At 42.8% G+C, this 27,574-nt stretch overlaps 1 protein-coding gene across 1 annotated transcript in view; it reads right to left on the bottom strand.

Moving 5' to 3' along the window:
• The window catches only part of RYR3 (ryanodine receptor 3), a 499,145-nt gene extending 474,482 nt beyond the window's left edge, over positions 1-24,663 (bottom strand). Inside the window, exon 1 of the mRNA XM_031453356.2 lies at positions 24,296-24,663. Coding sequence (XP_031309216.1) covers positions 24,296-24,346 — 51 coding nt within the window. The 5' untranslated portion in view covers positions 24,347-24,663. The remainder of the gene's footprint in view (positions 1-24,295) is intronic.
• Positions 24,664-27,574: the final 2,911 nt, after the last annotated feature.

Below are 27,574 nucleotides of genomic sequence, written 5' to 3'. Positions count from 1 at the left end.
ACTGCTTGAGTTACATCACACGAATTTTGCAATGTAGTATTTTCATAACTCTTCTGAATTTAGTGTTTTCTCATATCTAGTGTGATTTTTTTGACTCATGGGTCATTTAGAAAGTGTGTTTCTTAAATTTCCAAACATGTTTTTTATCTTTTGGTAAGTGATTTCTAAGCTAATTTGTTCTGTGATGAGAGAATAGATTTGCAATACTGATTTTCTAAAAATGTTATAAATTCTATTCTTGGCCTAGTATGTGGTCACTTTTTAAATTTTTTAATGTATTTTGAAAATAATATGTATTCTATATACATATGTAAATGTGGTGTCTTATTAATCGTACCTTTCAAATCTTTTGTATCCTTACTGATTGTCTGCTTAATCAATAAATTACTGAGAAAAGTGTTAAATCTCCCACTAAAGGGTGGATTTATCGGTTTCACTTATAGCACTGATCATTTTTGCTTTATCTTTTCAGATATATAATAAACTTTTTATAACTTTAAGGTGAACTGATTTCCTTATGAAGGTAAGCATTATCTCTGTTCAATTCTAATATTTTTGTTTGAAAGGTTTTCTGTGTCTTAAGTATGTCTCTTATAGAACAGAATTTTTCTTATGCATCCATTCTGAGAATCTTTGACTTCAATTAGATAAGTCCATTTAGTTGATTGTAATTATTCATGTAACCAGATTACTTTGAGCATCTAATTTTTTATTTCTCATTTTGTCTTTTTAGATTGACTTACATTTCTCCATTACATTTTTTTTCTTCTTTACTTGCTTTAAAGTTATACAATTTTTCTTTCTTTCTTTTTGTAAAGGCGAATTTAGAAATTTTAACTTGCATATTTAACCGGTCTTAAATTAATATCTTTATGTTCCCACAACAATATAAAAGTGTGTTTATCATCAATCACCTCCTTCCTGATTTATATGCTACTATTGTCCAGAATTATGGATATATTGATTTTTAAACCCCAAACTTACTGTTCCTTTTTTATATCAGCTTGTTCAGTATTTTTATTTGTTTTAGTTTTATTTTGTTCTTCTTACCCTTTCCTCTTTCTTTTCAGACCCTCTCTCTGGGATTGTTTTTATCCCACATAAAATACATCCTTTAGTTAAGTTCTATTGGTGGCAAACTTTCTTGGATTTGTTTTGTTTGGAAATGTTTTTACTTAGTCTTTACTCTTAAAAGATCTTTTCAATGGATATCTTATTTTTCTGCATTTAATATATAAACATATATTTATGTACCTGTTTTTGTCACTCCAGAGTTATTTAATTGTATATTTATTAAAAATAATTATATAATAACTACATGTAATATATAAATATATATTGTATGTGTGTATTTTTGGTCATTGCAGGATAGCTAGAAGCATTATCATTAGGTGAATCAAGAAAACTAGGAGTGTATTTCTAGTTAGACTATTAAGAGTTTATTTTATTTTCTAGTAAAGAGTCTATTTCTAATTTGCTACCAAAAAACTAGTTAATTAAACCAGACTGTGCTTCAGTACATCTTTCTAAATGTGGAGTTAGCTAGCAATCGACTCTACAAGAACATCAGCAAATTAAACAACTATAGGTGGGATGAATTTAAGGACAGGTTATTTTGCCTTAAACTATGTGAATGTACCCTAAGGTGCTTCGCATCAAGAACATTTAAAAACTGGTAGTGTATTTGAAGAAGAATGAATCAATTTTAAAAGCGTATTCTTCCGAAAGGTCCAAAGGGTATTTGTCTAGAAAAAAGTCATTAGTTCTAACGTATTAAAAAATATACAGTAGGAAGAAGAGGCTGAAAAACTTGAACACCAACCTTTAAAATAGGCTCTCTCAGCTCTGCTCATAAACCTGCAAAAAAGGCTCTTGAGTGCTCTGCTCTTGGGAGAGCAGCTACCTGAAAATGAGGTGAAGTCCTCTGTATTTACAGAGGCTGGTAAATGTGAACACATTAAATCATCTGATGTACCCTCCTCCACCCAAAATAAAGCCCAAACCAAAACAGACACACTAAGCACAAAGATGCCATAAAAAACGTCAAATAGTCAAAGCAATCCTGAGAAAGAACAAAGCTGGAGCACCACGCTCTGTGATTTCAAGCTCTATTATAAAACTGTAGTAATTCAAATAGTAGGGTACTGGCATAAAAACAAACACATAGATCAACGAACAGAAGAGAGAGCCCAGAAATAAACCCACGCATATATGGCCAAATAATTTATGACAAAGGAGGCAAGAATATACAATGGGGAAAGGACAGCTTCAATAAACGGTGTTGGGAAAACTGGACAACCACATGCAAAAAATGAAACTAGAGCACTGTCTTATACTACACACAAAAATTAACTCAAAATGGATTAAAGACTTGAATATAAGACCTGAAACCATAAAACTCCTAGAAGAAAACATAGGCAGTAAACTCCTTGACATAGGTCTTGGCGTTGATTCTCTAAATTTGACACCAAAGCGAAAGCTTAACAAAGGCAAAAATTAACAATTGAGACTACATCAAACTAAAAAACTTCTGCACAGCAAAGGAAACAATAAAATGAAAAGGGCAACCTACTGAATGGGAGAAAATAAGGAGCTAACATCCAAAATATGTGCAGAACTCATACAATTCAATAGCAAAAGGGGAAATATCCAATTTAAAAAATGGGCAGAAGATACAAATAGACATTTTTCCAAAAAAGACACACAAGTACATGAAATTGTGCTCTACATCATTAATCATCAGGGAAACAGAAACCAAAACCGCAATGAGGTTTCATGTCACCCCTGTTAGAATGGCTATCAAAAAAACTAGCAATAACAAGTATTGGTGAGGATATAGAGAAAAGGAAAATTCTGCACACTGTTGGTGGGAACTGTAAATGGTGCAGCCACTGTGGAGAGCAATATGGAGGTTCCTTAAGAAACTAAAAATCGAACTATCACATGATCCAGCAATTCTACTTGTGAATATTTATCCAAAGGAAACTAAAACACTAACTCAAAAAGATATATGCATCCCCATGTTCATTGCAGCATTATTCACAATAGCCAAGACATGGAAGCAACTTAAGTGTCCATCGATGGATGAATGGATAAAGAAAGTGTCATATGAGATATATATATATATATATATATATACACACACATACACACACACAATGGAATATTATTCAGCTATAAAAAAGAATGAAATCTTGCCTTCTGTGACAACATGAATGGGCCTCGAGGGCATTATGTTAAGTGACATAAGTCAGGCAGAGAAAATAAGTATGATCTCTCTTATAGTGTGTATATGTCGACACTATATACCTAGTCATAGATACAGAGAACGGATTGGTGGTTGCCAGAGGCAGGGGCAAGTGGGCAGAAAAAATGGGTGAACAGTTTTTGTTTTTTGGGTTTTCTTAGTTTAAATACATTTATTTGAAAATTAAAATGAGCACAAGATGCACCATACATAATCACACGGACCAGTCTTTGACATGGCTCAGGGTTCCAGCAAACCCTGAGTGGTCTAAGCCACTACCACCTCACCTGGACCACTGCAGTCCTCTTCCGACTGCTCTCCCTGCTCCCCTCCTCTCGCACTTCATGGAAGCCGGAGCTCTCAACCATGTCGCTCCCTCCTTAAAACTCCCAAATGCTTCTCATCAGATCAACATCTCAACTCAATCTCATCTCAACTTCCTACTATTTAAAGACAGAACACAATGGTCAAGGGTGGAGTCCCTGAAGCCAGATCACCTGGCTCTGTAATGGACAGACTGTGTGAACTTGGAGTAGTTCCATACCCTCTCTGAGCCTTAGTTTTCTTATGAGTAAAATGGAGATAACAACAGTGCCTGCCTATACATCATAGGGTTGATGTGATCCCCACATGATAGGATTGATGTGGCTTACAAGATGCTGTTAGATCCGACCCCTCCTATCTCTAACTTCACATCCTGCAGTCTGCCCCCTGCTCATTCCACACTAGCCTCTTCAGCCTTAGGGCTTCTGTTTACTTTCTTTTTTTCCTCTTATGTTCTCTGTGGCTTCTTTCACGTAACCTTCAGAGCTCAACTCAAATGTAACCTTCCAATCATTTTGCCTTAAATAACCATCCAGACCCTCTATCCCCTGATCATGCATCACCTTCCTTCATAGCTTTCAGCATTATAGGAAATTACGTCTACTCATTGTTTAGATGTTCTTTCTCTGTCTCCCTCACTGGAACATAAGCTTCATGAAGCCAGGAGTTCTATACGCCATGTTTACTATCCTATCCCTGGGGCCTACTACATTGCCTGGTACATTGTAGGCACTGAAAAAGTATTTATCAAATACTAGAATCAATGAAACGCTTACTAAGGCATACAGTTCTTCATAAATAAAATGTCAGTTACAGTTATTATGAGAGTATTAGACCTGGAACTTAACTTAAAAATTCTCTCACCCCATTGATTTTAGAGATGAATGAGCAATAGTCCAAATTTGCAGAATTCATGGCAGAGGTAAGACAACAACCCAAGTGTGAAATGAGTGGGTACTTGTCAAAAGATAATTCTGTGAAAACTAGTATTTCACTGCTTTTTAGTTCAAAGTTTGATTCTGTGCCACAACGGCCATAAGACTGATGAAGGGGACTGACAGCCCGGGACTAGGGGGTGCTGAGTAGCTATTCTTACAGCAGCTACAATCTGCCATCCTGCAACTAGGATGCCTAGAATTCCAGTTATTATTCACTTCTATGAATCAAAGCATCAAAGACTGATTTTAAAATAAAACTATCTAGCTACAGTATTGCTCAATCCTTAATATCCTAGCTCAGATTATTTCATAGAAACTAAAAGATATCGAACGGAGTCATGATATAAAGGAACGCTGGAAAGGTAGACTTTGGAGGGGAGGCAAAACAGGAAAATTCGAGCACAGCACAGCTAGCCTCCTGGATGAGCGAGTTTATGAGCAGCACCCCCGAGTGTGTGTGTGTGGGAAGGTACAGTCAGTCAGTGGGAGGAAAACTGGAGAGCAACAAATGACATGCTGGCAACCGTTCTCATGAGACTGCTTCAGAAAGGGGGAGACCAGGACAAAGAAAACAAAAACAAAGACACTCTTCTTTTAGTATGAGTTCTGGGAGTAAGCAGAAGTGACAAGGAGGGAGTACAGGTAGGTTTGGTCGGTGTCTAGAGGACAAGGGAGCCCATAAAAGGGGTGTACTCCAGTAATCTGGGGATGAAGAAAATGTTACCCTAAAATTGAGGTCAATAAGAATCACCACTTTGAGGTTAGTTACCCATGTGATTACTTGGTCCAAATTGTGCCTCCAGAGAATGTAGCACAAGTAATAACTGACCAGTCTGACTTCGGCCCAGAATGCCTCAAACTTGTGTAAGAAAGTGGCCTGGAAGGACCCTCAGGGTCTCTGTATTTAGATCCAGGGTCACTTCCTTTGGCCCATTTGCACTGCCATTTTGATTTACCAACTGCTGCCTTCTCAACTCCCAACTTTGGGCTCCAATCCTGGATTGTGATGAATATCTTCTTCTTGGCATTACATTAGCACAGACAAACACCTCCCCCTGCAACACAGTCTGGAGTCTCCTGCAATTGGGCACCATCCTGTGGGCTGCTGTCCTGTGGGCAGGCATTGAATAAAAAATAGACTACCATTCGTCAAATTGTAAGAAATGGATAATGTGACAGCAAAAGATTCTAATGCTAAGAAAGACTGAGAATATGGAAAACTGGAGAGTCTGCATTTACTAGCGTGGCTCCAAATTCTAGCAGGTGATTTGTGTTCTACTTCTTCCTGACCAAAATACGCCAAAGTGGAAAAGCTCTCCACACACTAAAATGAGTGAGCCTGATGCAAATTTCCTTTGAGAAACTTAAGTATCCTTTTGACATCGTCAATTCCCAACTCATCAAAGAGTTTAATGAATTTCACAACCCTACATAGATAGGTAGCTTGAACCAAGTATATTCTCCTGGTAAACTCAAAGCCTGACTTTCCAGTTTTTATAGAAAACTTTTGGAACTTTCACATCCATCACTCATGCCCCTCACTAAGTGAATTCCCTGGGGACATAAAAATTCTGGTTTCTCAGGAGACAAAGTTAAATATTCAATGTTGACTCACTCATGGAAGCCCAGCTCAGAAGTACATACCAGCTCTTACCCAGGAGGGAGTAAAAGTCACCAGTCCACGTGCTTGACACATCTTCCAAAAGCGCAGGGGAAGGGAGTGGGTGTGGGAAAGAGAAGGAGGCGGGAGACGGTCCCTAGCCTTGCAGACCAGACGTGGACAACCACAGAAGGGCCCCGAGCTGGGAGCGAGTGCTGTCGCTCTCACTTTCTGTTTCCTTTCATTGCAGCCCTGCCAGCCTATATTATTTCGGGGCTCAACTTTACTTGTATGAATGGATATTTCTAAAGAAAGACTGGAATAAGAGAGCTAGAAATGAGGAAAGAGAGAAATAGCTGAACACAAGGAAGAGATAGGGGAAAAAAACCCCACAATGTGAAGAAGTGAGCAAGGGAAGAAAGAAGAGAGACTATGTAAGCACGAGAAGGGGGAGGAGAAAGGAAACAGTCTCATAGGTTTCGATGTATTTGAATAAAGCTAGGTCTAGGTTTGCTAAAAAGCTGCACATGATTCAGGCATCTGAATGGCAATATTCAATCCACAAATCAAAGTCCAAGGCAACAGTTGCACCTCTGTAACATCTGGAAAGGCAGACTATAGATCCATCTTAACTAAAACATGGGAAATATGTACACTCATAACTGCATATTTTTCATGTTCCCAAAACTACAATGAAGCTCTCAATGAAAGCAAAGAGAGTCTTATCTGGGGAAATTCACTTCAACAGCCCCATGCAGGCCAGGGATGGAGAAGGGGCCCATCTGAAAGTGCAGTGCAGGACCTGAGACTGGAAGAAAGGAATCAGAAGAGATAACTGACAAGAAGGTGAAAGAAAGAAGCTATGATGGGTGGCTCTCTTAATTAAGCACATCTCCAAGGGAACAATGGTAGCTTGAAAGGGGAAAGACAAAGCAGAGCTGTGGTAACAGCCCACACAGGGGAATCGATGATACTACATTGGTGAGCACTAGACAAGAGTTTAATTGAAACAGGAGGGATCAGATTTCACATAAACTTAGGTTTCCTCCTGTTTTCTCCGTTTCACTTTATTAGGTTGTCCTATAAATGTTTGTTCAGCACATGCTACAGGCTGCACTATGTTTGCCGTTGGAGCTACACCAGAAACAACAACAGAAATCTAAGTGGGGGGAGGGTATAGCTCAAGTGATAGAACGCATGCTTAGCATGCACAAGGTCCTGGGTTCAATTCCCAGCACCTCCTGTAAAAATAAATAAATAAATAAATCAACCTAATTATCCTCCACCCCCCCAAAAATAATAAAACACCTTAATCACAGATACACCACACACACACACACACACACACCTTTCAAACTTTATGGAAAATGAGTCAGTCCTATTACAAGTTTACATTAATACAGAATGGAACCTGCAATTTCTGAATGTAGAGTCCCTTTTTATAAGCAGTTAGGTAAAAACACGCCATTGGGGTGTCCTGAATACCTAGTCTAAGCAAGCAATGAGGTCTTGCAGAAACAATGAGTAGAAAAATCATTCAAGAAATCACGGAGCCACCGTGCACGCGAACATGAGCACAAAAGGAAGCGTAAGAAATCAGATAACTAAAGAAGACCTTTCCCCCCAGGGAGGGATTCCGTCTGGTGAAGAAAAGGAGATTTATATACCATGAAACCAAGTTTGCACGAAATGATTGAGTACCAGATCACTTAGCTCAGATGACAATAATTAGCAGTTACTTTCCAGTCATATTTCTCATTCAACTTTTAGCAAAATTTTAAACAATCTGAATGCATTGAATTACCATCTGCTATTTCTCTTCACCATTAGATGTAACCCAAAAGGCGAGAGCCGGGGCAGCAAGGCCTATAAAGTCTATTCAAGAAAGGGTCGCATCCCACTACCACTGTGGCTTTGGGGCTCATGTGCCCATGGCCTAGAAATGGCCTCTGGCAGGAGTGAGGAGTCGAAGTTTAACAGTCTGAGCTATGAGGGACACGGCTGATCCAGAGTCCTCCCTCAATAAGGCCTCTTTAATAGAGCTGTAGCCCTTCAAGTGCCAACCAGTTCCCATTTTCTAGATGTTCTAGATGTTCTTGAAGCAACTAATTCTTTCTCTGTCACCTTAAACCCCTTGGCCTGAGCCAAGGTGAATCATCTTTTATAGCTATAGAGTAGTTCTCACTCCATGAAGAAAGGTTTAGGTGCAACGTGAGACTTCTTTCATTTCATCTCCAAGGGCAAGGCCAGGTCCCCGTCAGTGGAGGTGCTCTGGCTAATGGCTTCAGACCTCTCAAGTTCAGTCTTTACAGATGTCATTGCTCAAGTGATCTGTATCTGTCCTAAAGGGCCAACTAGATTCTCAGAGCATCAGATATACAGCTGTGAACTGAAGAAACCAATATAACCAATATAAAAAAGGTACCCTTACTTAATCTATCTATATATTCTACTTTACCAAAACCATGCAGTTGTAAATTAGCATAAGCACATCAAATTTTTAGAGTCAATTATATTCAGGTTAGCTAGTTTGCCATTGCCTAAAGAATTAAAGCCAGATCATCTTGATTTGCTCTCAAAATAGTTTTCCAGCCTTACCTCCTAATAGTCTTCTGTGTATCCTCTATCCTCTAGTCTTGAAAGTTCCTTGAACATGTCACATATTCTCACACCTCTGCGTTTTACTTTATGATGATCCTTCTGTCTGAAACACACTTTTAACCCCATGTTCCATCTACCAGCACCTTATAGACTCCACCCAGTTCAAATATTCCCTCTCTTTTCTGACTTCCCCTGACTCCCTAGTCAAAATTAACGCTTCCTTCTAGGCTGTGTAACTTTTACCTTTGATTAACATATTCTTGTCCTAATTGGCTGTCAGTTCTTTAGATGCCTAAACTCTCCTATGGAACTTTAAGATGCTTGAGAACAGGATTATGTATTTTGCCCACCTTTAAATCTCCTTTGGTTCCTAGCACATGTCTTCTACACGGTAAGTACTCAACAAATGCTCGCTCAGTGGATGGATGGATAACACACAGCATCTCAATTTCCTAATACAAAAATTAACAGATGATTGCCAGGGGTCTTTATGTAGCTATAAATGCCTTAGGATTCTTTTTGAAAGCCATCAGCTCTGATTTAGCTCAGTAGACCTAAGGGCGAAGAGACCTGGGAATCGAGAACGCAGTGAGGCATGGACGTGGGCTGAGGGCACCTCGGTAGACTCATATAAGAAAGTAAGAGGAGCGTTATCATAGCCCTACTCAGAACCCTATAGGAAGGAATCTCAGAAGATGGTTTAGAAGAACCTCTCGATTCTAAAGGAGGACTAGGGCTTGGAGGAAACAGAGATCATATAAAAGTAGAAACAAGCTGAGCAAAATGAAAGCAGTAAAGTACATTTCAAAGCCAAACAAAACTCAGCCTTGAATTACCAACAACTTGAACTATTAATAAAATGGCTTATTTTCATTTGTAGATATGAATGGTGGCTAAGTCACACTTCAAATCTGCATGTTCACATGCCAGTGATGGTTTACGCTATTGCCAGCACTGAGGAATCTCACGGAAATAAAGGAACCACATAGAGTGGGGACTGGTTTCTATCAGGTGTGGATTAGAGACTTTTAAAGCACAAAGAAATCTTTTCCAAGGTAGACTGACATCAAAATAGCCTTCAGTTACTCAAGTAAACATCATCTTGCAAACAACTAGAAACACAAAAACTATATAAAAGTATCAGTAGTCATCAAACTGGTCTCAATGATGTATAAACACATGTTCCATATATATGGAATTGTCCCACATCCATTTTCTATTTCCATAAGGACCTAGACGTGTCCCATGTGTGTGTTTGATCCTAATAGTCAGGCAAACGTACATGTGATATCAGAGCCATCCTCTCAGTTTTTACAAGCTGACTTCACATAAGTCATTGAGGTTAGAAACTGAGAGATTAGTCCACGTATCTCCAAGTCCCCTGGATGATTCCATATGATTGGGATTTTTTTTCTTCATGGTAACATACATTTCACTTACATCAGTGTCACCAACTATAAGGGCACAGAGAGGGGAACCTGGGCATCGGGAACACAATGAGGCAGGGACATGGGCTGGAGGGCTAGTGTGTGAGAATTTATTCATTCATTCGGCATCTATTTTCAGAGACCTACCATGTGCCAAGCACCATCCTTAGTACTGAGAATATAACAAAGAAAACAAACAGACAAAATTCTTGAGTAGTAGGAGGGATGCAAACAGGCTAAGCAAATTAAATATACAGCATGTTAGAAGATGATTAGTGCGAAAGGTGAAGAAAAATCAGCGGTACGAAAGAGACAGTTCACATAAAAATCACACCTCTATTCATGGAAAACACTGAGTTCCATCTGAGATATTGGCATCTACAAAATAAGATTGGATAAAGATTATGAAGTCAGTGACGCTCAGCCTCTTTGCTCCTTATCCTTACTCTTTAGGTGCCATCTTTTTTTTTCTTTCTTTTTTTTTTAATGTACCCTCTCCTCCCCTATTTCTCTGGGAAATCCAGGGTAACCTACCATGGAAGTGAACTTGCCAGTGCCCTAGTGACAATTCCTTGTCTTTCAACCCCAAATGCCACGTTACCAAATCAAGATTTTAGTCGGAGACAATCTGATAATCCAAGAGGAGGTACAGTAACATCTAAATCTACTCCCCATCCCAAGACGAGACATTTGCCTTCGACATAATGCCTTAATCTAAAGGAGTATCTCGAATGTCAGGAATTTCGTGCACTTGTCATATGGTGAGAGAGAAGCCTGGGGCCAAGAGGCTTGTCTTCCCCAATGACATATTATACCTAACCAGAGGGCTAGAGAGAGGTTAACCCTAAATCTCTTTTACATGAAACCCTCAGACATACCTACTTTTAATTTCCATTTGATTTCCGGTGTTTAAGCTAGGAGTGGAGCCTCTTCGGGTTTCATGAAACATTTGCCTTCTTCCGTGTATTCTGGAGGCCTCACCAGGACGTGAACATGAGTGACATGCACTTAGCACAGCCAGAGACTGGAGCAAAGCCCGGGGATCGGTAAATGTATTTATCATCGCCTACGAAGCAGCTGGGAGTCAGGCATAGGTTCCTGTGGTTCATTAAAAGCACGATTTGGGACTGCAAGCTTCATGCGTGCAGAAAACCAAGCAAGAACACGTGCACACCCACAGGATTTCATTTGGCTAAGGCTTCCAGGGAGCAGGTGGGAGAGCTATTTAGATTTTTTTCCAATTAATTGAGTTAGAAATTGTAGTAAATAAACAGTTTTAAGTACATCTTCTACCCTCTAAACAGTTCCCATATCACTGAAGAGCAGCTGTTTCAGGATCCCAGGTGGCTCGTAGAAGCACAGGCTGAGCACGGGTGCTGGGGACCTGGCAAAGGGGATCCCCAGCCACTGGGGAGGAGGATCTACCACTAAAATATGTATTATGTCACGTCATATATTGTAGCACAGAGGAGGAAATATGCAGAGTATGAGATACTGCATGCATTAAGGGTCTACAAATAGTACCACATTTCAATATCTCAACAGCTATATGAAAAGTCATCAGTAGTCCCACTGTAGAGAGAAAACTCCCAGGGTCTTACATTTTGCAAATGATCAATCCAGAATTCACACTCGGGTCTGTTTTACCCCGAGCTCTTAAATACTCTCTTACCAGAGACCACATGTGATGACGGTGTTGACCTGATGACAATGATGATAAGGTGATCTGAAACGGCAGTGATACCAGAGAAACCATCAACTTTAAGGTTGATAATAGGAGAGCACTAAGACACTCAATGAAAAAAAATTGGTCTGGCTAGGCAAAATGTATACTAATTATAGTCATTTGTGTGAATTGTGTACAATTATGCCTAATTATGAGTCACTACAATAATATTTATGTACCAAAAATAAATGTCAGAATAACCTTGATCTAAAATGTATTTGATTAGAACAGTGAGCTCTAGACACGTGTAATCAGGCTTCACTGTTGCCCAGGTTCTAAAGGCATGTGTGACATCTTTATAGCATTTTATACTTTATGAAGGTTGCTTTCTGAGGATGTCCTCAAGCACCAGACATTATCAGATGTTGGCGGGAAAGAGGCAGCTAATAATAACAAAATAGGTCCTTACCCTGGAGAATCTTGAGGTCAGGTCATTTCCTCCTGACCCCTTCCTGTGAATTAGTTATGAAAGTCACCATTCTCTAGATTAGGAAATCAAGGCTGGAATTAATGACATAGCTCATCCATAGAGTTTAGTCTTCTATTCACAACTAAAAAAAGTGAAATGTATTACTAATGAAACACCTAGATTCAGTACCAAAAAAAAAACAAAAAACAAAAAACCACCCTCACTTTAAGGAAATCAAAAGCTCATCCCTTCTATATTATTTGGGATAAATCTCACTTTAACTTTTTAAAATATAATTTCCCATCTACTTAACCCAATTAAGTTTCAGTTGTTGGGACCAGCTTTATGAATGAAAATACAGAGCCAATTAGGGGGATATAACCTAATCAGAAACAAGGAATCATCAGCCCATGTGCCTGGACTTCCATTACACTTGTCACTCCTCAAGGACCAGAGAATTTTAACTAGGTAGACATCTACTCTCATCCAGGGAAGAGACAATTCTTAATAGGGATTAAATAATCAACACCATCTAATTTAATCCTATGGAAAGCAGAGAGGGGAAATGGGAACAGTAATTGATACAGAAGGGAGAGAGAAGAATCAGAAGCTAGGGCTGCTGCCTACAGCAGGATCTTAAGAGGAGAGGACACTGAAGCACGTAGCAAGATAGCAAGAATCCAGCTTTACTTTAGTTCCAGGCTTCGCATCTGCAGATACGAGGAGTCAAGCAGGAAGCATAGCCATATCTTTACAATGGGATGACCCTGTACTGCTGAAAATACAGCGAATCCCCTGAAAGGCAAATTTCCATACATACACTGAGGAAAAAGAAAACAAAACAAAAAAAAACTCCCCAAACCAAGGACAATGAGTTGCTTGTGTTTAGGATTCTGCAAACCATGTTGCCCATTCACTGATATGGGTAATCCAAAATTGCCGCAGGGAAAGTCAATCAGCATTTGCATCAAGAGGTTGTGCAGAGTGGACTGACCTTTCAGTCTGGGCACTTGGAGCCATGTCCGTTCCAGGCTCTTCTCCACTCACAAGGCCTGGTCATGTTACAGTTCAGCAAAATGTCGGCTATCCAGACCATGGAAGAATCACAGCATATTGTCTCTTTGAACTTTTCAACTATAAAATGAATGTGGGTGCTATTATTTTCAAGATTAGGAAAAATAACTCATCTGTGCTTATGGTCTGCGTTGTGGGCTGAATTGTGTCCCCTCCAAATTCACATGTTGATGTCCCAACCCCCAGTAACTCAGAATGTAACCATATTTGGAAATAAGGTCTTTAAAGAGGTAATTGAAATAAAATAAGCCATTAGGCTGGGCTCCCAATCCAGTATAACTGGTGTCCTCACAAGAAGAGAAAGAGACCAAGGGTATGTGTGCACAGAGGTGACCCCATGATAAGAAAAATACCATGTGACATCACTCATATGTGGAATCATAAAAAAAAAAAGGACACAAATAAACTTACTTACAAAACAGAAACAGATACACAGACATAGAAAACTTATGGTTACCAGAGGGGAAAGGAGGTGGGAAGGGATAAATTGGGAGCTCGAGATTTGCAGATACTGACTACTATATATAAAATAGATAAACAACAAGTTTCTCTGTATAGCACAGAGAATTATATTCAATATCTTGTAGTAACCTATAATGAAAACGACCATATTATGTGTATGTATGACTGAAACATTATGCTATACACCAGAAATTGATACAACATCGTAAACTGACTATAGTCCAATAAAAAAAAAAGAGGCAATAAAAGAAGGGTGATTTGCAAGCTAAGGAGAGAGGCCTCAGGAGAAACCAACACTCCTCACACATGGGCTTGGACTCCAGCTTCCGGAACTGTGAGAAAATAAATTTCTGTTGTTTAAACCCCCTCCTACCCCCGCAAAAAATAAATAAAATATGCAATGACATTTGGAGTAGCTAGTGTGACTAACATCCATGTTGCACACTGTTTGTTGAGACAATATTGATAACTAGTATTTACAGAGGACTTACTATATGTCGGGCACACTTCTAAACACCTAACATGGATTAACTCGTTTAATCCTCACAACAACCCTTTGAGACACCTACTGTTCTTACTCTCATTTAACCCATGAGGGAACAGGCACAGAAGTTAAAAAACTTCCCCCAAGGGCATACATTTTAATAAGAACATTTTTGTACCATGGAAGTATGGAAAGCTAAATTAAACGTTATAAAAGGCAGCTGAAGTGACTGGTGTCATTGCCACCTTAAAACACAACGGGGCTCCCTCTTGACCCCCAGGGAACATTAAGATGTCTTATTCATCTGCGTTAACTCCCAGTCACCTGTCAGGGCCCGGCAGAGTAGATGGTCAATAAATGTTGACAGGAGACCCTGCTGACTTTACATTTCATGATATCTACATCTCTATGACAATTTAAAGGGCGTTTAAAGCAAAGCACAATTAGAATTCATTTTGATGATCAAATGTATCATTTATTAAGCCTACTAATCTGTCTGCCTGCCAATCTCTCTCTCACACACACTGTGACAGATGAAACATTGTCTTTTGTGTTGACATTTTCATCCAGGGACCTTGATGTGTATTGTGAGTCTGATTCTACTCATAAATACATTCATGCATTCCAGGCAGTGCATTCACTCAGAACCCGAGGGTTCATCCATGGCCGCAAACTGGCAGGCAGCTCAGGGTCTTGCTGCGGATATGTTTCGCTTGGCCAGCAGTGTTTAAGAATTTTACTTGAATGTGCAGAGCAAGCCCTCCTCTCTTTGCAAATAAAGCCTGATGCAGACGTCTAGTTACCTGCCTGGCCCCCAGTGTGTTTAAAAGTGAGTCCTCCGATCTACAGGTACTTAGGGATTTGGAGCAGATTGAATTTAAGACCTCTGGTACCTGGACTTTATTATCTCTGGCCAACACTTGAGGTTCACAGGAAACTTTTCAGGCAATGGGGCAACTAAACATCTTTTATTCCGAGTTACTCCCTCCATATACACATAACTAATTCTCCTGGAGGAGACTCAGAATCTCTTCACTCCTATTTTCAAGGCATTGCCGAGATATGTTCACTATTGCCATGTTTTCAAAATGGATGGACAAATCCCACTCCTGGGCATACATCCAAAGAAAACTCTAATTTGAAAAGACACATGCATGCCAATGTTCACAGCAGTATTATTTAAAATAGCCAAGACTGGAAGCAACCTAAATGTGCATCGACAGGTGAATGGATAAAGAAGATGTGGTACATACATACAATGGAATACTACTCAGCCATAAAAAAGAATAAAATAATGTCATTTGCAGCAACATGGATGGACCTGGAGATCGTCATTCTAAGTGAAATAAGCCAGGAAGAGAAAGAAAAATACCATATGATATTGTTTATTTGTGGAACCTAAAAAAAAAAAAAAGGCACAAATGAACTTATTTACAAAACAGAAACAGACTCACAGACAGCGAAAACAAACTTATGGTTACTGGGGGGAAGAAGATAGGAAGGGATAAATTGGGAGTTTGAGATTTGCAGATACTAACTACTATATATAAAACAGATAAACAAGTTTATACTGTATAGCACAGGGAATTATATTCAGTATCTTGTAGCAACCTATAATGAAAAAGACTATGAAAATGAATACAGGTATGTATATGTATGGCCGAAGTATTGTGCTGTACACCAAAAATTGACACAATATTGTAAACTGACTATACTCCAATAAAAAAGAATCCAAATTTTTAAAACATGGATGAACTAAAATCCAGGGAAGGGCAGACAATCCTCTAAGTATTTGGTGATGGAAACGTCACCAAATAAAGCAAATGCTTTCACTCTGAGTTTACCCACTTGACTGGTACGTTCTGTTATGTTTTTCATCTTAAAATCCCTCTTGCAAAGAAATGAGATTTGCTCAAGACATCACTACGGTTTATTCTTGGATTTCTTTTTTCTTGCCAGCATGGACAGAAGAGAGGCTGACTAGGGGTGAACTACTGCTCTAGTTCAGAACAACAGCTGTGTGTCCCGGGTGATAGAGATGAAGGGGCTTGTGAGGGGCTCACACTCTGCCAGAATTTGCTGCCCTATTTTGATTTGACCTCTTGGATCCAGCTTTTGGTTCAATGCAAAGTTGTGGCCAACTGGATCCCTCTTTCTGCCCCAGTGTTATTTACAGTCTGGACCTGGTCCACGGCATAGAGTGCAGCAGTCCCAATCAATACTTCTTACGCTGTGGACATTTATGTGCCATTGATGGAGAACTTTCCATTTCTTCCTGTAGTCCCACTGACTTGCTCTCTTTGTTCAGGCCCATTAGAGAATTCAACTGTGAAATCATCAGAGAGTGAATGCCAGGCATTCACTGGTGTGTTTGAGAAGCACGAACCTTCCAGTAAGAGCCTTTCCTATTTGCTCCACTGGGCGATAGGTGGCTCCCCTTAGTATTCCCCCCTCCCTTTTTTTTTTTTTTTTTTTTTCAGTAGGAATTGTTCTAAGCTGGTTTCAGGGACTTTAAGCATTTCCTTGGGATAACGATGAGCAGCGTATCACCAAAGATGATAACTGACAATGGAGTTCTGTTGCTTGAACACATTTCTACTTCAGGAAGGGGGTGCCTTAGTGCTCACGCTGATGGAGAGTCACCTCATCCTATAAAAATCCGAGACTTTCCTCTTCTAACTGCTGTCTCTGATTCTGAGTTGCTGAGAACAAAGTATTTATGAGAACCGGTCCTGGCTGCAAATAGCTATCCTCCCAATGCCTGAAAGGAGGCTGGCTGCTTTCTCCCACGAAGCTCAAGGATTCTTCTCCTCCGATCAGAGGTCATAAGTAGATAAAGATGTAGTCTCTGTGCCACCCCCACCCCACTCAGACTTCCATGCCCTGAGGCCTCTCTGCTTCCTCAGTACCAAGGAACCAGAACCAGCATGGTGCTCACCCAGGCTTGCCCTTCTCAGGAATGCTCCTTAGTGCTCTCGTGTTTCACCAATTCCTATCCCTTCAGAAACTGGCTCTGCTCAGCTGTTGATGATGCTAACCATTAATGGTACCCGCTGAGCTAACAATTTTGCATTTCCGCATTTTCACAGATGGGATATCTTGAGTTGATGCCTTATCCCAGAGGCAGACCAAGGAGAAGGATGGCCTCATGCACCTGGGTCACACTGACACAGTCACCAACTCAGATTTTCATTCTTACACTTTCCTGCAAGCCGTGTTGCCTTGCTCATCACACTGGTCGGTTCCTATGGCATAAAACTGCACATCCATGAAACTCAGCAGCCTGTAAGATTCTGCACAGGCGGCAGCAGCTCTGTCTCCAGAGCTCTCTCCTGCCTCCTTGGCACCGGGAAAAGTAAGCAGCAGTGAGCAGCTGTCACCCCAGAGGGGATGGCTCATGTCGAGTGAAATTTCTGAATCTCTTTGTGATCTGGTTTTAGGATATAATGTTTGCTGTCTTTCTTGAGCACTGAATCCAATAAAATAAGATCTCCTTGAGTAGACAGGCCTGGGTTTGGGGTGGAGAGACCTGAAATTAATGAGGAGTTGACTGGCTAAGGAGAGGGAGGGTGAAAGAAAAAGAAAACACAAACAGGAAAACAAGGCCTCGTGCCTCAGTCTCTCCTGCTTGTAAGGCCTTGTCCCACCTAACAGGACAAAAGCCCAGAGGATTCCTGTAGAGTTAGCAATATGCTCTGAGCTGGAGGAGGGAAGAAATGTATGTGAGGAGAGGAGGCATGGCTCTTCTATGTTGGCATAATGCATCGTCAGTCTCGGAGCTGATCTGAACTTCGTTTTCAGACAATCAGGAATCAGAAATGACATCAGGAGGGGAAAAAACCAAACTCGGCACCTTGCCAGGCCCATTCCTTCAGCAGGATGAGGATGAAGGTGCCAGCACTTTTTCTTCCCTTGCTCTGAGTCGAAGAGGTGCTATGATGGCAAAACTCACTGAAGCAAAGGAAGCTGCGGTGGCTGGATATGTCTTTGTCCCGAAAATACCCCACAGGCTTGCAAACAAGAAGATGGCTGAGAGGACGCCAGCCTGAAGCCGGAGGACCCGACGTGGCTCCCTGGGGAGAAGTGGTACTCTGCCGGCTCAGCATTGGCTGAGATCCCACCGCAGAAGCATCTGCTTCCTCCAGGGGCAGCCAAAAGGAACTTTTCAAAGGCCCTGACTCTCCACACAGATGTGAATGAAGCAGCAAAATCCCTGGGAGGAGAAGCAGGGTTAGCTTTAGAGGAAAGCTGGTCCCAGAGGGGGAGAGGAGGGGTTAAGAAAAGAAGCAGGAGGGAGGACACGGGAGGGATAGCTTTGAAAGGAAGAGATGTGGGAATCAATAAGAAAAGGTTGTCCAATGGGAAATAAGGAGCATTGGTCATTTTCTAAGAAGACAAAAAAGAACTCTGAATGTTCCGTTTGGTGGCTGGAATCCTGGGGGACTACCCGGGCTTCTGAAGGCTCTTGCAGCAAATGACTTGCCTTCTCAAACAAGTCTTTTAGTCAAATAGATGCAGAGAAGCTGGCGTTTGCTTTAGTCAAGTCATTTCCCAAATACACCGGGACTGGACCAACATTGGAGACCGTCTAACGACTCTGGGATGAAGGGGAGGACCTGTGGCAGAGAGCATATTGGAGGAAGGGGAAAATGTGTTTTCAACAAGATCTAGTCACAAGCAGGGTTGACTTCCTCATGCAGGAGAACAAGAACACAAGTATACCACCACACGAAGCACACCCTCTTCTCTTAGTGTATTGTTGGCATTGCTGTTTCCTCTCATGACACTTCCGTGAAGCTGTTAGAGCACTTTCTACCTCTTCATACAGTGGGGGAAACCTTCATTTTCTTTAGGGACTCATTCAAGGTCACAGTGAGCGACGGCTGGAAATAAGAATTCCTGCCTCTAAGTTCAATTTTTTTTACTACCTCATTCCCCCTCTACTGGATAAATCTTGTATTAAGGGTAGCTTAAAGACAGAGCTAATAAAGAAGGGTTTATATGGATGTGGGATTGTGGGAAATGAGCCAGAGTATTGGTTTCTGAAGACACAGGACTTCCTGGACCCACACAAGAGATTGGTGAGAATCATGAAGGAGGATGGAAGTCAATTAGAAAATGATGGAGCCAGTCGCTTCTAAAATAAACATTAAGTAGTAAGGTAAAGAGTCAAATGATGAGACAATAAAATCCTTCCTGGGAAGCAGTGAAAACAGCTGATCACAAAACAAGCAGAAGAGGCAAATAAACATGCAGACAAATAAACCCAATAAGATCTATTCAAATACAAATTCTTAAAAATAATTATCAGAGTATTGTGCCTTCAAAATAAATTCCGCCCACTCTTTCTTTTTCAACATTTTCCCCTTTGGATCAACCCTAATGAACCCAAGAAGTAGATTTGTTTTTTCTCTAAATCAATGGTGAAAAAGTAATAAAGAATTGTTTAAATAAACGTGTTTCACTGAAGTGTCCTCATTCTGCTTAACGATCGTATCAGCATCAGAAAAAAATATGCAGACACCAGACACGCCTTATTCAACTGCAGACCTGTTCTTGGTCTCACTGCTCTTACACTGGCTACAATACATTCCAAATGTTTCCAAGCTCACAGTCACCATCACCTCATTCCCAGGAGCTTGGCAGCTTACAGTCCCTCAGGACAATCCTCGTCATGGGCAATCAGTACCTCGGAGACAGAAGCTCCCTCCCACCGACCCCCCGACCCCACCCCAGTGCTGATGTGACCTTTCTGACGCAGTTAATTTCTGTGAGAAGGACCTGGCTTCCTTCTCACATCCACCATAGGCATTTCCCTGGAAAGGAGGGGTATTAGGTGTCCAGCTACTCTGATAAAGTTCCTTAATAAGATCAGCTCTCTGAAGCCAAAGGAAAAGAGACCAAGAAAATGGGAAGTGATATGGGGAGATGCAGAGTGTGAGAATATTCTGAGTTTTGCCATTTGAACCATCAAACCTAATTCTGCAGGAGAGCTCAGCCCTGCTCTCCAACAACATACACCTGGTGCTGGGTCTGCATTCTAGCACTCCCTCCGTCACCACTCACTGTCACCCAAGCCAATGTACTGCTGAAGGAAGAAGTCATTCGCGCCCACCCCCTCCCTCTGCCTCCCCAAAGGAAAGCTACCAAAAGCACGCACGACATTGGCATCAGGGCGCTGTTATGTAAATTGACTCAGCGGAGGCCAGAGGCAAGCAGGAATCCATAAACCACCCGGGGAAAGTTCACTGTCACCCCAACCTGGGATGATGTGCTCTGGACAGACATGAGCTCAGGTCAGTGCCACAGCTCAAATTCAGGGATTTGTCCTAGTCATCCTGTAGGAAGGAGCCCAAGACCACAGGAGCAGTCTTGATTCTTGGTCCAAGTGCCTTCTCTTGTCCCTTGAGAGCTGCAAATTTAGACGAAGGAGGACAATCTTCTACAAGAAGGGCTAAATCAGGCATCTATGACCAATCTTTAATTGAAACTAATTGAAACGAATGTCTATCTCACGTTGAGTTCTGTTTCAGTTAACTTTGTGGTGGGGAAGGGGTTGGCAAGAAGGCTGTGGTATTTTAAAAACAATAAGCTGAGGCTTGGAGGTTTTTCTTTCTCTCATTTTTAATGGATGCTGTAGTCCCAGAGGAGAAAAATCAGGGGGAGAAACCATCTTCTTCTTGGCACGCTCAGAGCGTGATGCAGTGCCAGCCACCCCACCAGCCGTCTGGAGATAGAGTAATTGTCACTCTTCTCACTGTAACTTCTTGCTTTCAGATCAGCGGCTGGCAGGGTTATCTGCTTCTGAGCAGCTTCAGAGCCACGTCAGTGACACTGGCTACGTCAGCAAGAGCAATCGGAAGGGAGGATGATGCCGCTGCCAGCAGCAGTGGGAGGAAAAATTGTAGCCTTAAAGAAAATTCTTAGGTCTATCTGTCTAGCTGACTCGTTGACTTAGATGACTGCTGGTGACTTCAGAAGGCCAGGAGAGAACAGGCAGTTTTAAACAGCCATTTTAAAGTTTGTGATACAGGAGCATTTAGTTAACAAGCTGCGCTTACACTTCCAAACCCCTTGTGTGGGACCTGCCCCTGACTCAGGAGAGGGTGGGCTTCAAAGGTATCAGAGGATGCAACCAGGATGAACACCCCACCTAGCAAGTGCCGAAAGCCTCAGTACACATGCCCACAGTAGTTACTGCAGTAATTCTGGTCCATTTCAGGTCATGGAGAGTTCCAGCTGCTTTCATTTTTGTCACTAGCATGATAAACAGGGCAGCATAACTACCAACAATTTGACAAGGATCCTCGACACAATGCTAGCCTACGGTCTATTTTTAAAAAGTAGGTTTAAAAGCCTCTGGTCTGGAGTGGCAATCCTCTAAGGTTCAAGGTTACAAAGACAGGATTCTATTCCATTGTCAAAAATCAACCACCTTCTGGTCCAGGACAGTGTTACGATGAAGAGGAATTGCATGACTAACATATGGCCAAAATGCTTTAAAAGATTTTGTTTGGGGAAAAAAAAGAAACTCTAAGGTAGAGATAAGTGGGGGAGTTCAAACTGAAATACATCTTCGAACCCAGTCATATTCAAAGGTAAAAAATTTCCACTAAGAGCACAGCCCTGTGATTCTTGACTTCCTTAAAAGCAGCAAGATAGAGCCAAAATTTTGTTCAGATCAAAAACTTACATCGATTAGATTTGAAGAAATAATTTTGTCTAACGCATGGATACAGAGGGAGAGGATCAGCTCCGAAAGCGGCAGTTCTCATCTCGGTGTATTCTTAAGACTATGACCTCTGGACTAATGCTCAATGCTAGGCTCTAGTGGGGATTTAACTTAACAGTATATGACAACAATTATCAGTAACCTGCTGGGCAACCGTGGCCAAGTCACCTGATTTCCCATGCCTCAATTTCACCACCTATTTTCTCCCCAATAAGCCAAAGATGAAGTTAAGCTGCTTCACAGGGTTACTGAGGAATATATTTAAAAAATGCCTAAGGTGATTACTAGAAGGAAAAGAATCAATGCCACATTTGGAGTCACTCGCCCCTACGGTTACTTCCAGCTCTCCCTGGAAGCCATGGAACTGACAGACAGTACCACTGCAACAGAGGTTCTTCACCTTGATTCACACAGGGGACCAGGAGTGGGCTTTAAAATGAGCCCATGGGCTCTGATTTAGGGGCAGGACACCGATGACACAGTTTAAGAAGCACTGCTCTACAGCAAGCCTTGGTTACAGGTGCCTCCAAAACCTGTTACCACTGTGTGATGGAGAGGAAATGTCAGCCAAGGTGGTCACAGAAGCCAAGAGAAACACGTAGGATGGGGATCTCAGGACAACCACCAGAACTTCACCTTGACCCCCTGGGTCATCCGTCCAACAATGAGCCTATCAGTCAGAATGGAATTTCTTCAATCAACAGTGCCTAGAAGATCATTAATAAAAGGCAGAAGAAATGACTGACTGGGGAAGGCGCAAGGTAGGAAGTACCAGAGCTGCCACCCACCTAATAACAAGAACACCTGTTGGAAGGAAAGCTTAAGGATTTCACAGGGCTTTGGGGGGAACAGGCAGATTTACAACAAAAGGGCTTTAATGAGTCATAAGTGTGGAACTGTCCCGTGTGTATTGTGAGAGATGAGGACCAGGATGAAGAGATGGATAATTTGGTAGTATCAGAAGGTAGTATCATAAGGGTAGTGGGTCCCCACAGAGACCCAAGTCCCAGCCCTGACAGAGGAACCAAGTTTGAAAGAGAAACTGATTGTAAGGAAGCACTTCAAGTAGAGGGATATGGTGCAAAAGATGGACAAAAGCTAAGTTGTGAGCTCCAGAGACCAGGTTTGAAGGTGGCACTTGAAGAGGAGAGACAGAGAGAAAGAATTCCAAATCCCGTGAGCTAGGCAGCGCATATAAAATGATCTAACACTTAAAGAGCAATTTACAGTTTACAAACATTATGACATTCACTATTTCATTTAGTCCTTATCAATCCTGAAACGCTGGTTGGATTTTCTTCAGTTTACACATAAGGAAACTGAGGCTAGGAAGGGCGGACTATGCGACTGGCTCAAGGTCACCTGGCGGAAATCAGAGCTGGGACGCACCCCAGTGCCTCCCCCTACCCCTTCTGGTGGTCGTCCGCTTTGAAAACCTTTATCTTAACTCCTAAGGGGCAAGGTGGTTGTGGCTACAACAGACTCCACCCCCCCCCCATCCCCGCCGCTTCCCCTAAAATCTGGGGCGGAGCAGCGCCCTCCGGTGCCAGGGAGGGGACCTGAGTGACGCGGAGCCAGAGACCGGGGTTTCCCTGTCCTGCGAGGCTCGGGAAAGCGGGCAGCAGAAGCCACTGCTCTTAGACTCGGGGCAGTGAAGTAAAGCTCTAGCAGCAGCTGCCAGCTTGGGGGCTTAATGTTCGAGGGGCAGCGCTGGGTGAATTCTCTTCCAAGCAATCCCAGGACTGGGACCCAACGCCTGCGCCCGCTTCTCGGACCCGGTTCCCCACGCTAGCCCCTGCCCGGCTGGTTCCTGCTGGCGGTTTCCCAGTGCGTGGAGGAGGAGGCAGGGAGCTGGGGTGGAGTGTTGGGGTGAAACAGCGGGCCGACTCGGAGGCGAAATCTTTCACTTCTGATCCTCCGGGTCAGAACAACCACGAGCAAACCCTGGCTGGAAGTTTGGGCATCAAAGGTTTCAGATCAAGTAGCAAGTTGCCCCGAGTGCGGTAGAGGTGGATATGGAGGTATAGGGTGGGGGTGGAGGTAGGGGAAGAAGGGACAGGCAAGAGAAGGTGCCCCTTCCCACGCAGCCCCCTCGTGGCTCCGCGGGTGGGTGGCCGGTGCGCCCCTGCAGCCCGAGGGTGCGGAGAACGCGCCGGGCACCGGGCATCCAGCACCGCGCATCGGGCACCGAGGCGCAGCGCAGCCCCTCCTCGCCTGGCTCCGCGCTCCTCCCCACTTGCCCGCCGCCTCGCCCCCGCCTTGGAGACTCACAGTCCGCAGAAACTGGATCTCGTCCTCGCCTCCTTCTCCCCCTTCGGCCATGGCTCCCGAGGCGTCGGCGGTGCCCCAGCCTCCGGCGCCTCTGCCTCCCCCGGCAGCCGCTCGGCGTGCGCCCGCTGCTGCTGCGCTCTTTCTCCTGCTCCTCCTCCTCCTCCTCTTCCTCCTCCTCCTCTGGCTCCTGGCTCAGCTTCGGATGCGCCGAGCTAATCCCCGACCATAGGGAGCTGGGCTACCACTCCACTGCACTGCAGAGCGCCAACGCCAACCAAGCAGCCCGCCTACCCTCTCGCCTCTCGCCCCAGCCAAGTGCGCGGCGGCCACGGGGCCCGCGGAGAGCGCAGCGCCCGGCGCACGGAGAGGGCGGGGGCGGCGCGGAGACCCGGGCGGGGGCCTTGGAGCCTCCCACCGCACCGCACCGCGCCGCGCCGTGCCGCAAGCTCAGCGGAGAAGCGCGCCCCGCGGCGACAAGAGGGTGCCCCTACCCCGCTCCGATTCGCAAACAAAGGCCAACTGGGGCACCAATCCTCTCTCTTTGCCCACTTTGTCTGGATAGCCCTTTCTGCACCTTAAGAGAGCCCCTTCCCCTCTTGAAAATCCAATCAGTATGTTTTACTAAACCCTTTGATTGTACATTGTTGCTGAAATGAGTAACCTCTCTGGACCTCGGGAAGCTTCCCCATTTCATCCACAATTCAGAGGTCAGGTGGCATCAGAACCCTTTCTCTCTGCCTACCCCTTATCTTCTAAACTTATTCTGCATTTTAGGTTGCCAGCCCTGTGAACTCCAAAACAGAGTATACAGTGAGATCCCTTCCAGGTCCTGGGACCGCTGACATCCCACCCAGCCTTAGGTCACTTTCTGGAACTGAAGGGCTGTCAGGTTGGTCCTTGCTAAAGCTGAGCATACAGGTCGCCCCCTTCTTTCTGCTGGCCAAGAAGTTCCAGGGCAAGAGAAGCTTTCAAGAAAGGGGACAGTAGGACAAGATGTACACCTAGGCTGAAGAGTAACCTAGAAGGTATATGGGTGACAGTTCTGGGCTAATGGTGGCAGAGGACACTGGAAATCCCAACCAATTTCTTGGCTTCCTTGTGGGTGACCTCTCTCTTGGTTCTACCTTATTAAGGCCTCTTTCCTGGGCTCCAGTCCCACATTTTCTACTAGACATCAGAGATGCTAAGAAAAATAATGTGCTTTTTTCCCCTTATGTTTTACCCAAACTGCTTCCTTCCAGAGGTTGCACCTTGGCCCTAGTGCCTCTTCTGAAGTCTATCTAGAATAAATCAAACCAACTGCACACTGTGACCCTTCACATATTGGAGTGCACCTGCTATGCTCACCTCTGTGACCACCACCCACTTGCCCCTTCTCCTGCCTAAGGATTCCTCTTCCCCTCACTGTCCCCTGTAGCACAGTTTCCAAGGCCTACGTCATTTCTGATGACCTTATTACAAGCATTCCATTTTGTCTTCTTCCTCCTAAATTGTAGTGCTCTCCTCCCTTGTTTTGGACAGTCTGTCCATGCAGCCTAATATTGGGTTGGCTTTGGAGCAGCACCAATGACACCTTATGTCTGCATTTAACTAGAATCTGTACAGTTTTGTTTTTTTTCTCCCTGCATGAGCCACTAAAGTCAAGACTTCCTCACTTCGGTTATGCCCAAGTCCTTAAGTATCAGCTTTAAAAAAAAAATTTCTTATAGAGTCATAGACATAGAATACAGATTTGCGGTTGCCAAGGGGGTGGGGTGTGGGAAGAGATAGACTGGGATTTCAAAATTGTAGAATAGATAAACAAGATTATACTGTATAGCACAGGGAAACATATACAAGATCTTATGGTAGCTCACAGAGAAAGGAATGTGACAATGTATATATGTTCATGTATAACTGAAAAATTCCAGTGCTCTACACTGGAATTTGACACAACATTGTAAAATGATTATAAATCAATAAAAATGTTAAAAAATATTTCTTCCTATTATAATTCATTCTATTTATTTCTGTCAAAATATGATCCTTTAAGACATTTTAAAATCTAGATTACACTATCCAAAGTGCTAATTATCTCTAAATTATGATATGCATATCTTTTCCATACCACTGGATACCTTCTTGGGTCAATGATTATTTACTAGGTAAAGAATCTGCCTAAATATATTATTTTGCAGCCCCAAATTTTTGCCGTTCATGAGGAGACTACAAATGCCTTTTTCACACACTTGACTGAAATCAAGATACATGAGATGGGACACCACCTGCTTTATGGCTCAAATGACTCACCACAAAAAGGGGTAGGAAAGGAGTGCTGTAACACCGAGAGTGCACTCTCTTGGATTCCTGGTGGTCCTTGCTTTCCTTTAGGGTACATGTGCAAAAGTGAGCTGTTCAATTATGTGAAAAGCTCTTCCATTCTCTAAGATATCCCCAGTATTCACCAATAACGATGCTGTAGTCAGGTGATCAAATTATTTCACCACTTTAGGATTTAATTCAGCCAGATCTGCAGATGTATCATTGAATATGACAGCTGAAGTCTTTGTCCTCGGGGTAATTGAAAGAAAGAGTATAAAGAAAACAAACTAGTATAGAGATAGATGGATGGACAGACAGACAGACAGATTTCAGATATTGGATTTTGATATGGGTTTGGTTAGTCCCCCCATCCCCCCATCAAATCTGGGAGGGAATAAACTAAGATTAAGTTACTTGTCTAAGTGTATACATCTGGTAAGTAGCAGAGCTGGCATTCAGACTTGGATTTTCTGACTCCAAGCCTAATGCTTCTCAGTACTTTTTACACTATGCCATCTTGCTTCTAGGACAGCACAGTGGAAACCATCAGATTGAAACACCCCCTCCCCACCCTCCCTATGCCCCCACATATCGGGTGTGCTCTCCCACACCCTGTATTTTAAATTGAGTCTCTCTCCAAGCCAGTCATTCCTCGTAGAGAGCTAGAGGACTTGGCCCTGAGGTCTTCGAGGCTGTAGCAGCCACTACAGTCTCATTGGAAAAAGCCCAGCCTCCCAGGTTTCTAAACCCCTGGAGAAAGCCCCCAGCCATTACTAAAATTTCAGTGATGTGCCCGCAAAGCAATAATATACTTTTGGGATGCTCATGTCGTTCAAAATCAGCCTTGGAAGCCAGCAGCATTTGAATGTGAGACGCTGGACAGCTCATATCACCAGCAGCTGTTTCCAGCACATAATAATAACCTGTGAGACCAAACTAGAAATTTTTAATTTTTATCCTTTCAGCAATTCTGTACCT

Source organism: Camelus dromedarius, chromosome 5 (assembly GCF_036321535.1).
Source record: "Camelus dromedarius isolate mCamDro1 chromosome 5, mCamDro1.pat, whole genome shotgun sequence".
Taxonomy (NCBI): domain Eukaryota; kingdom Metazoa; phylum Chordata; class Mammalia; order Artiodactyla; family Camelidae; genus Camelus; species Camelus dromedarius.
Note: the sequence above shows the minus strand (reverse complement) of the source record. Positions and strands in the feature narration are given on the sequence as shown.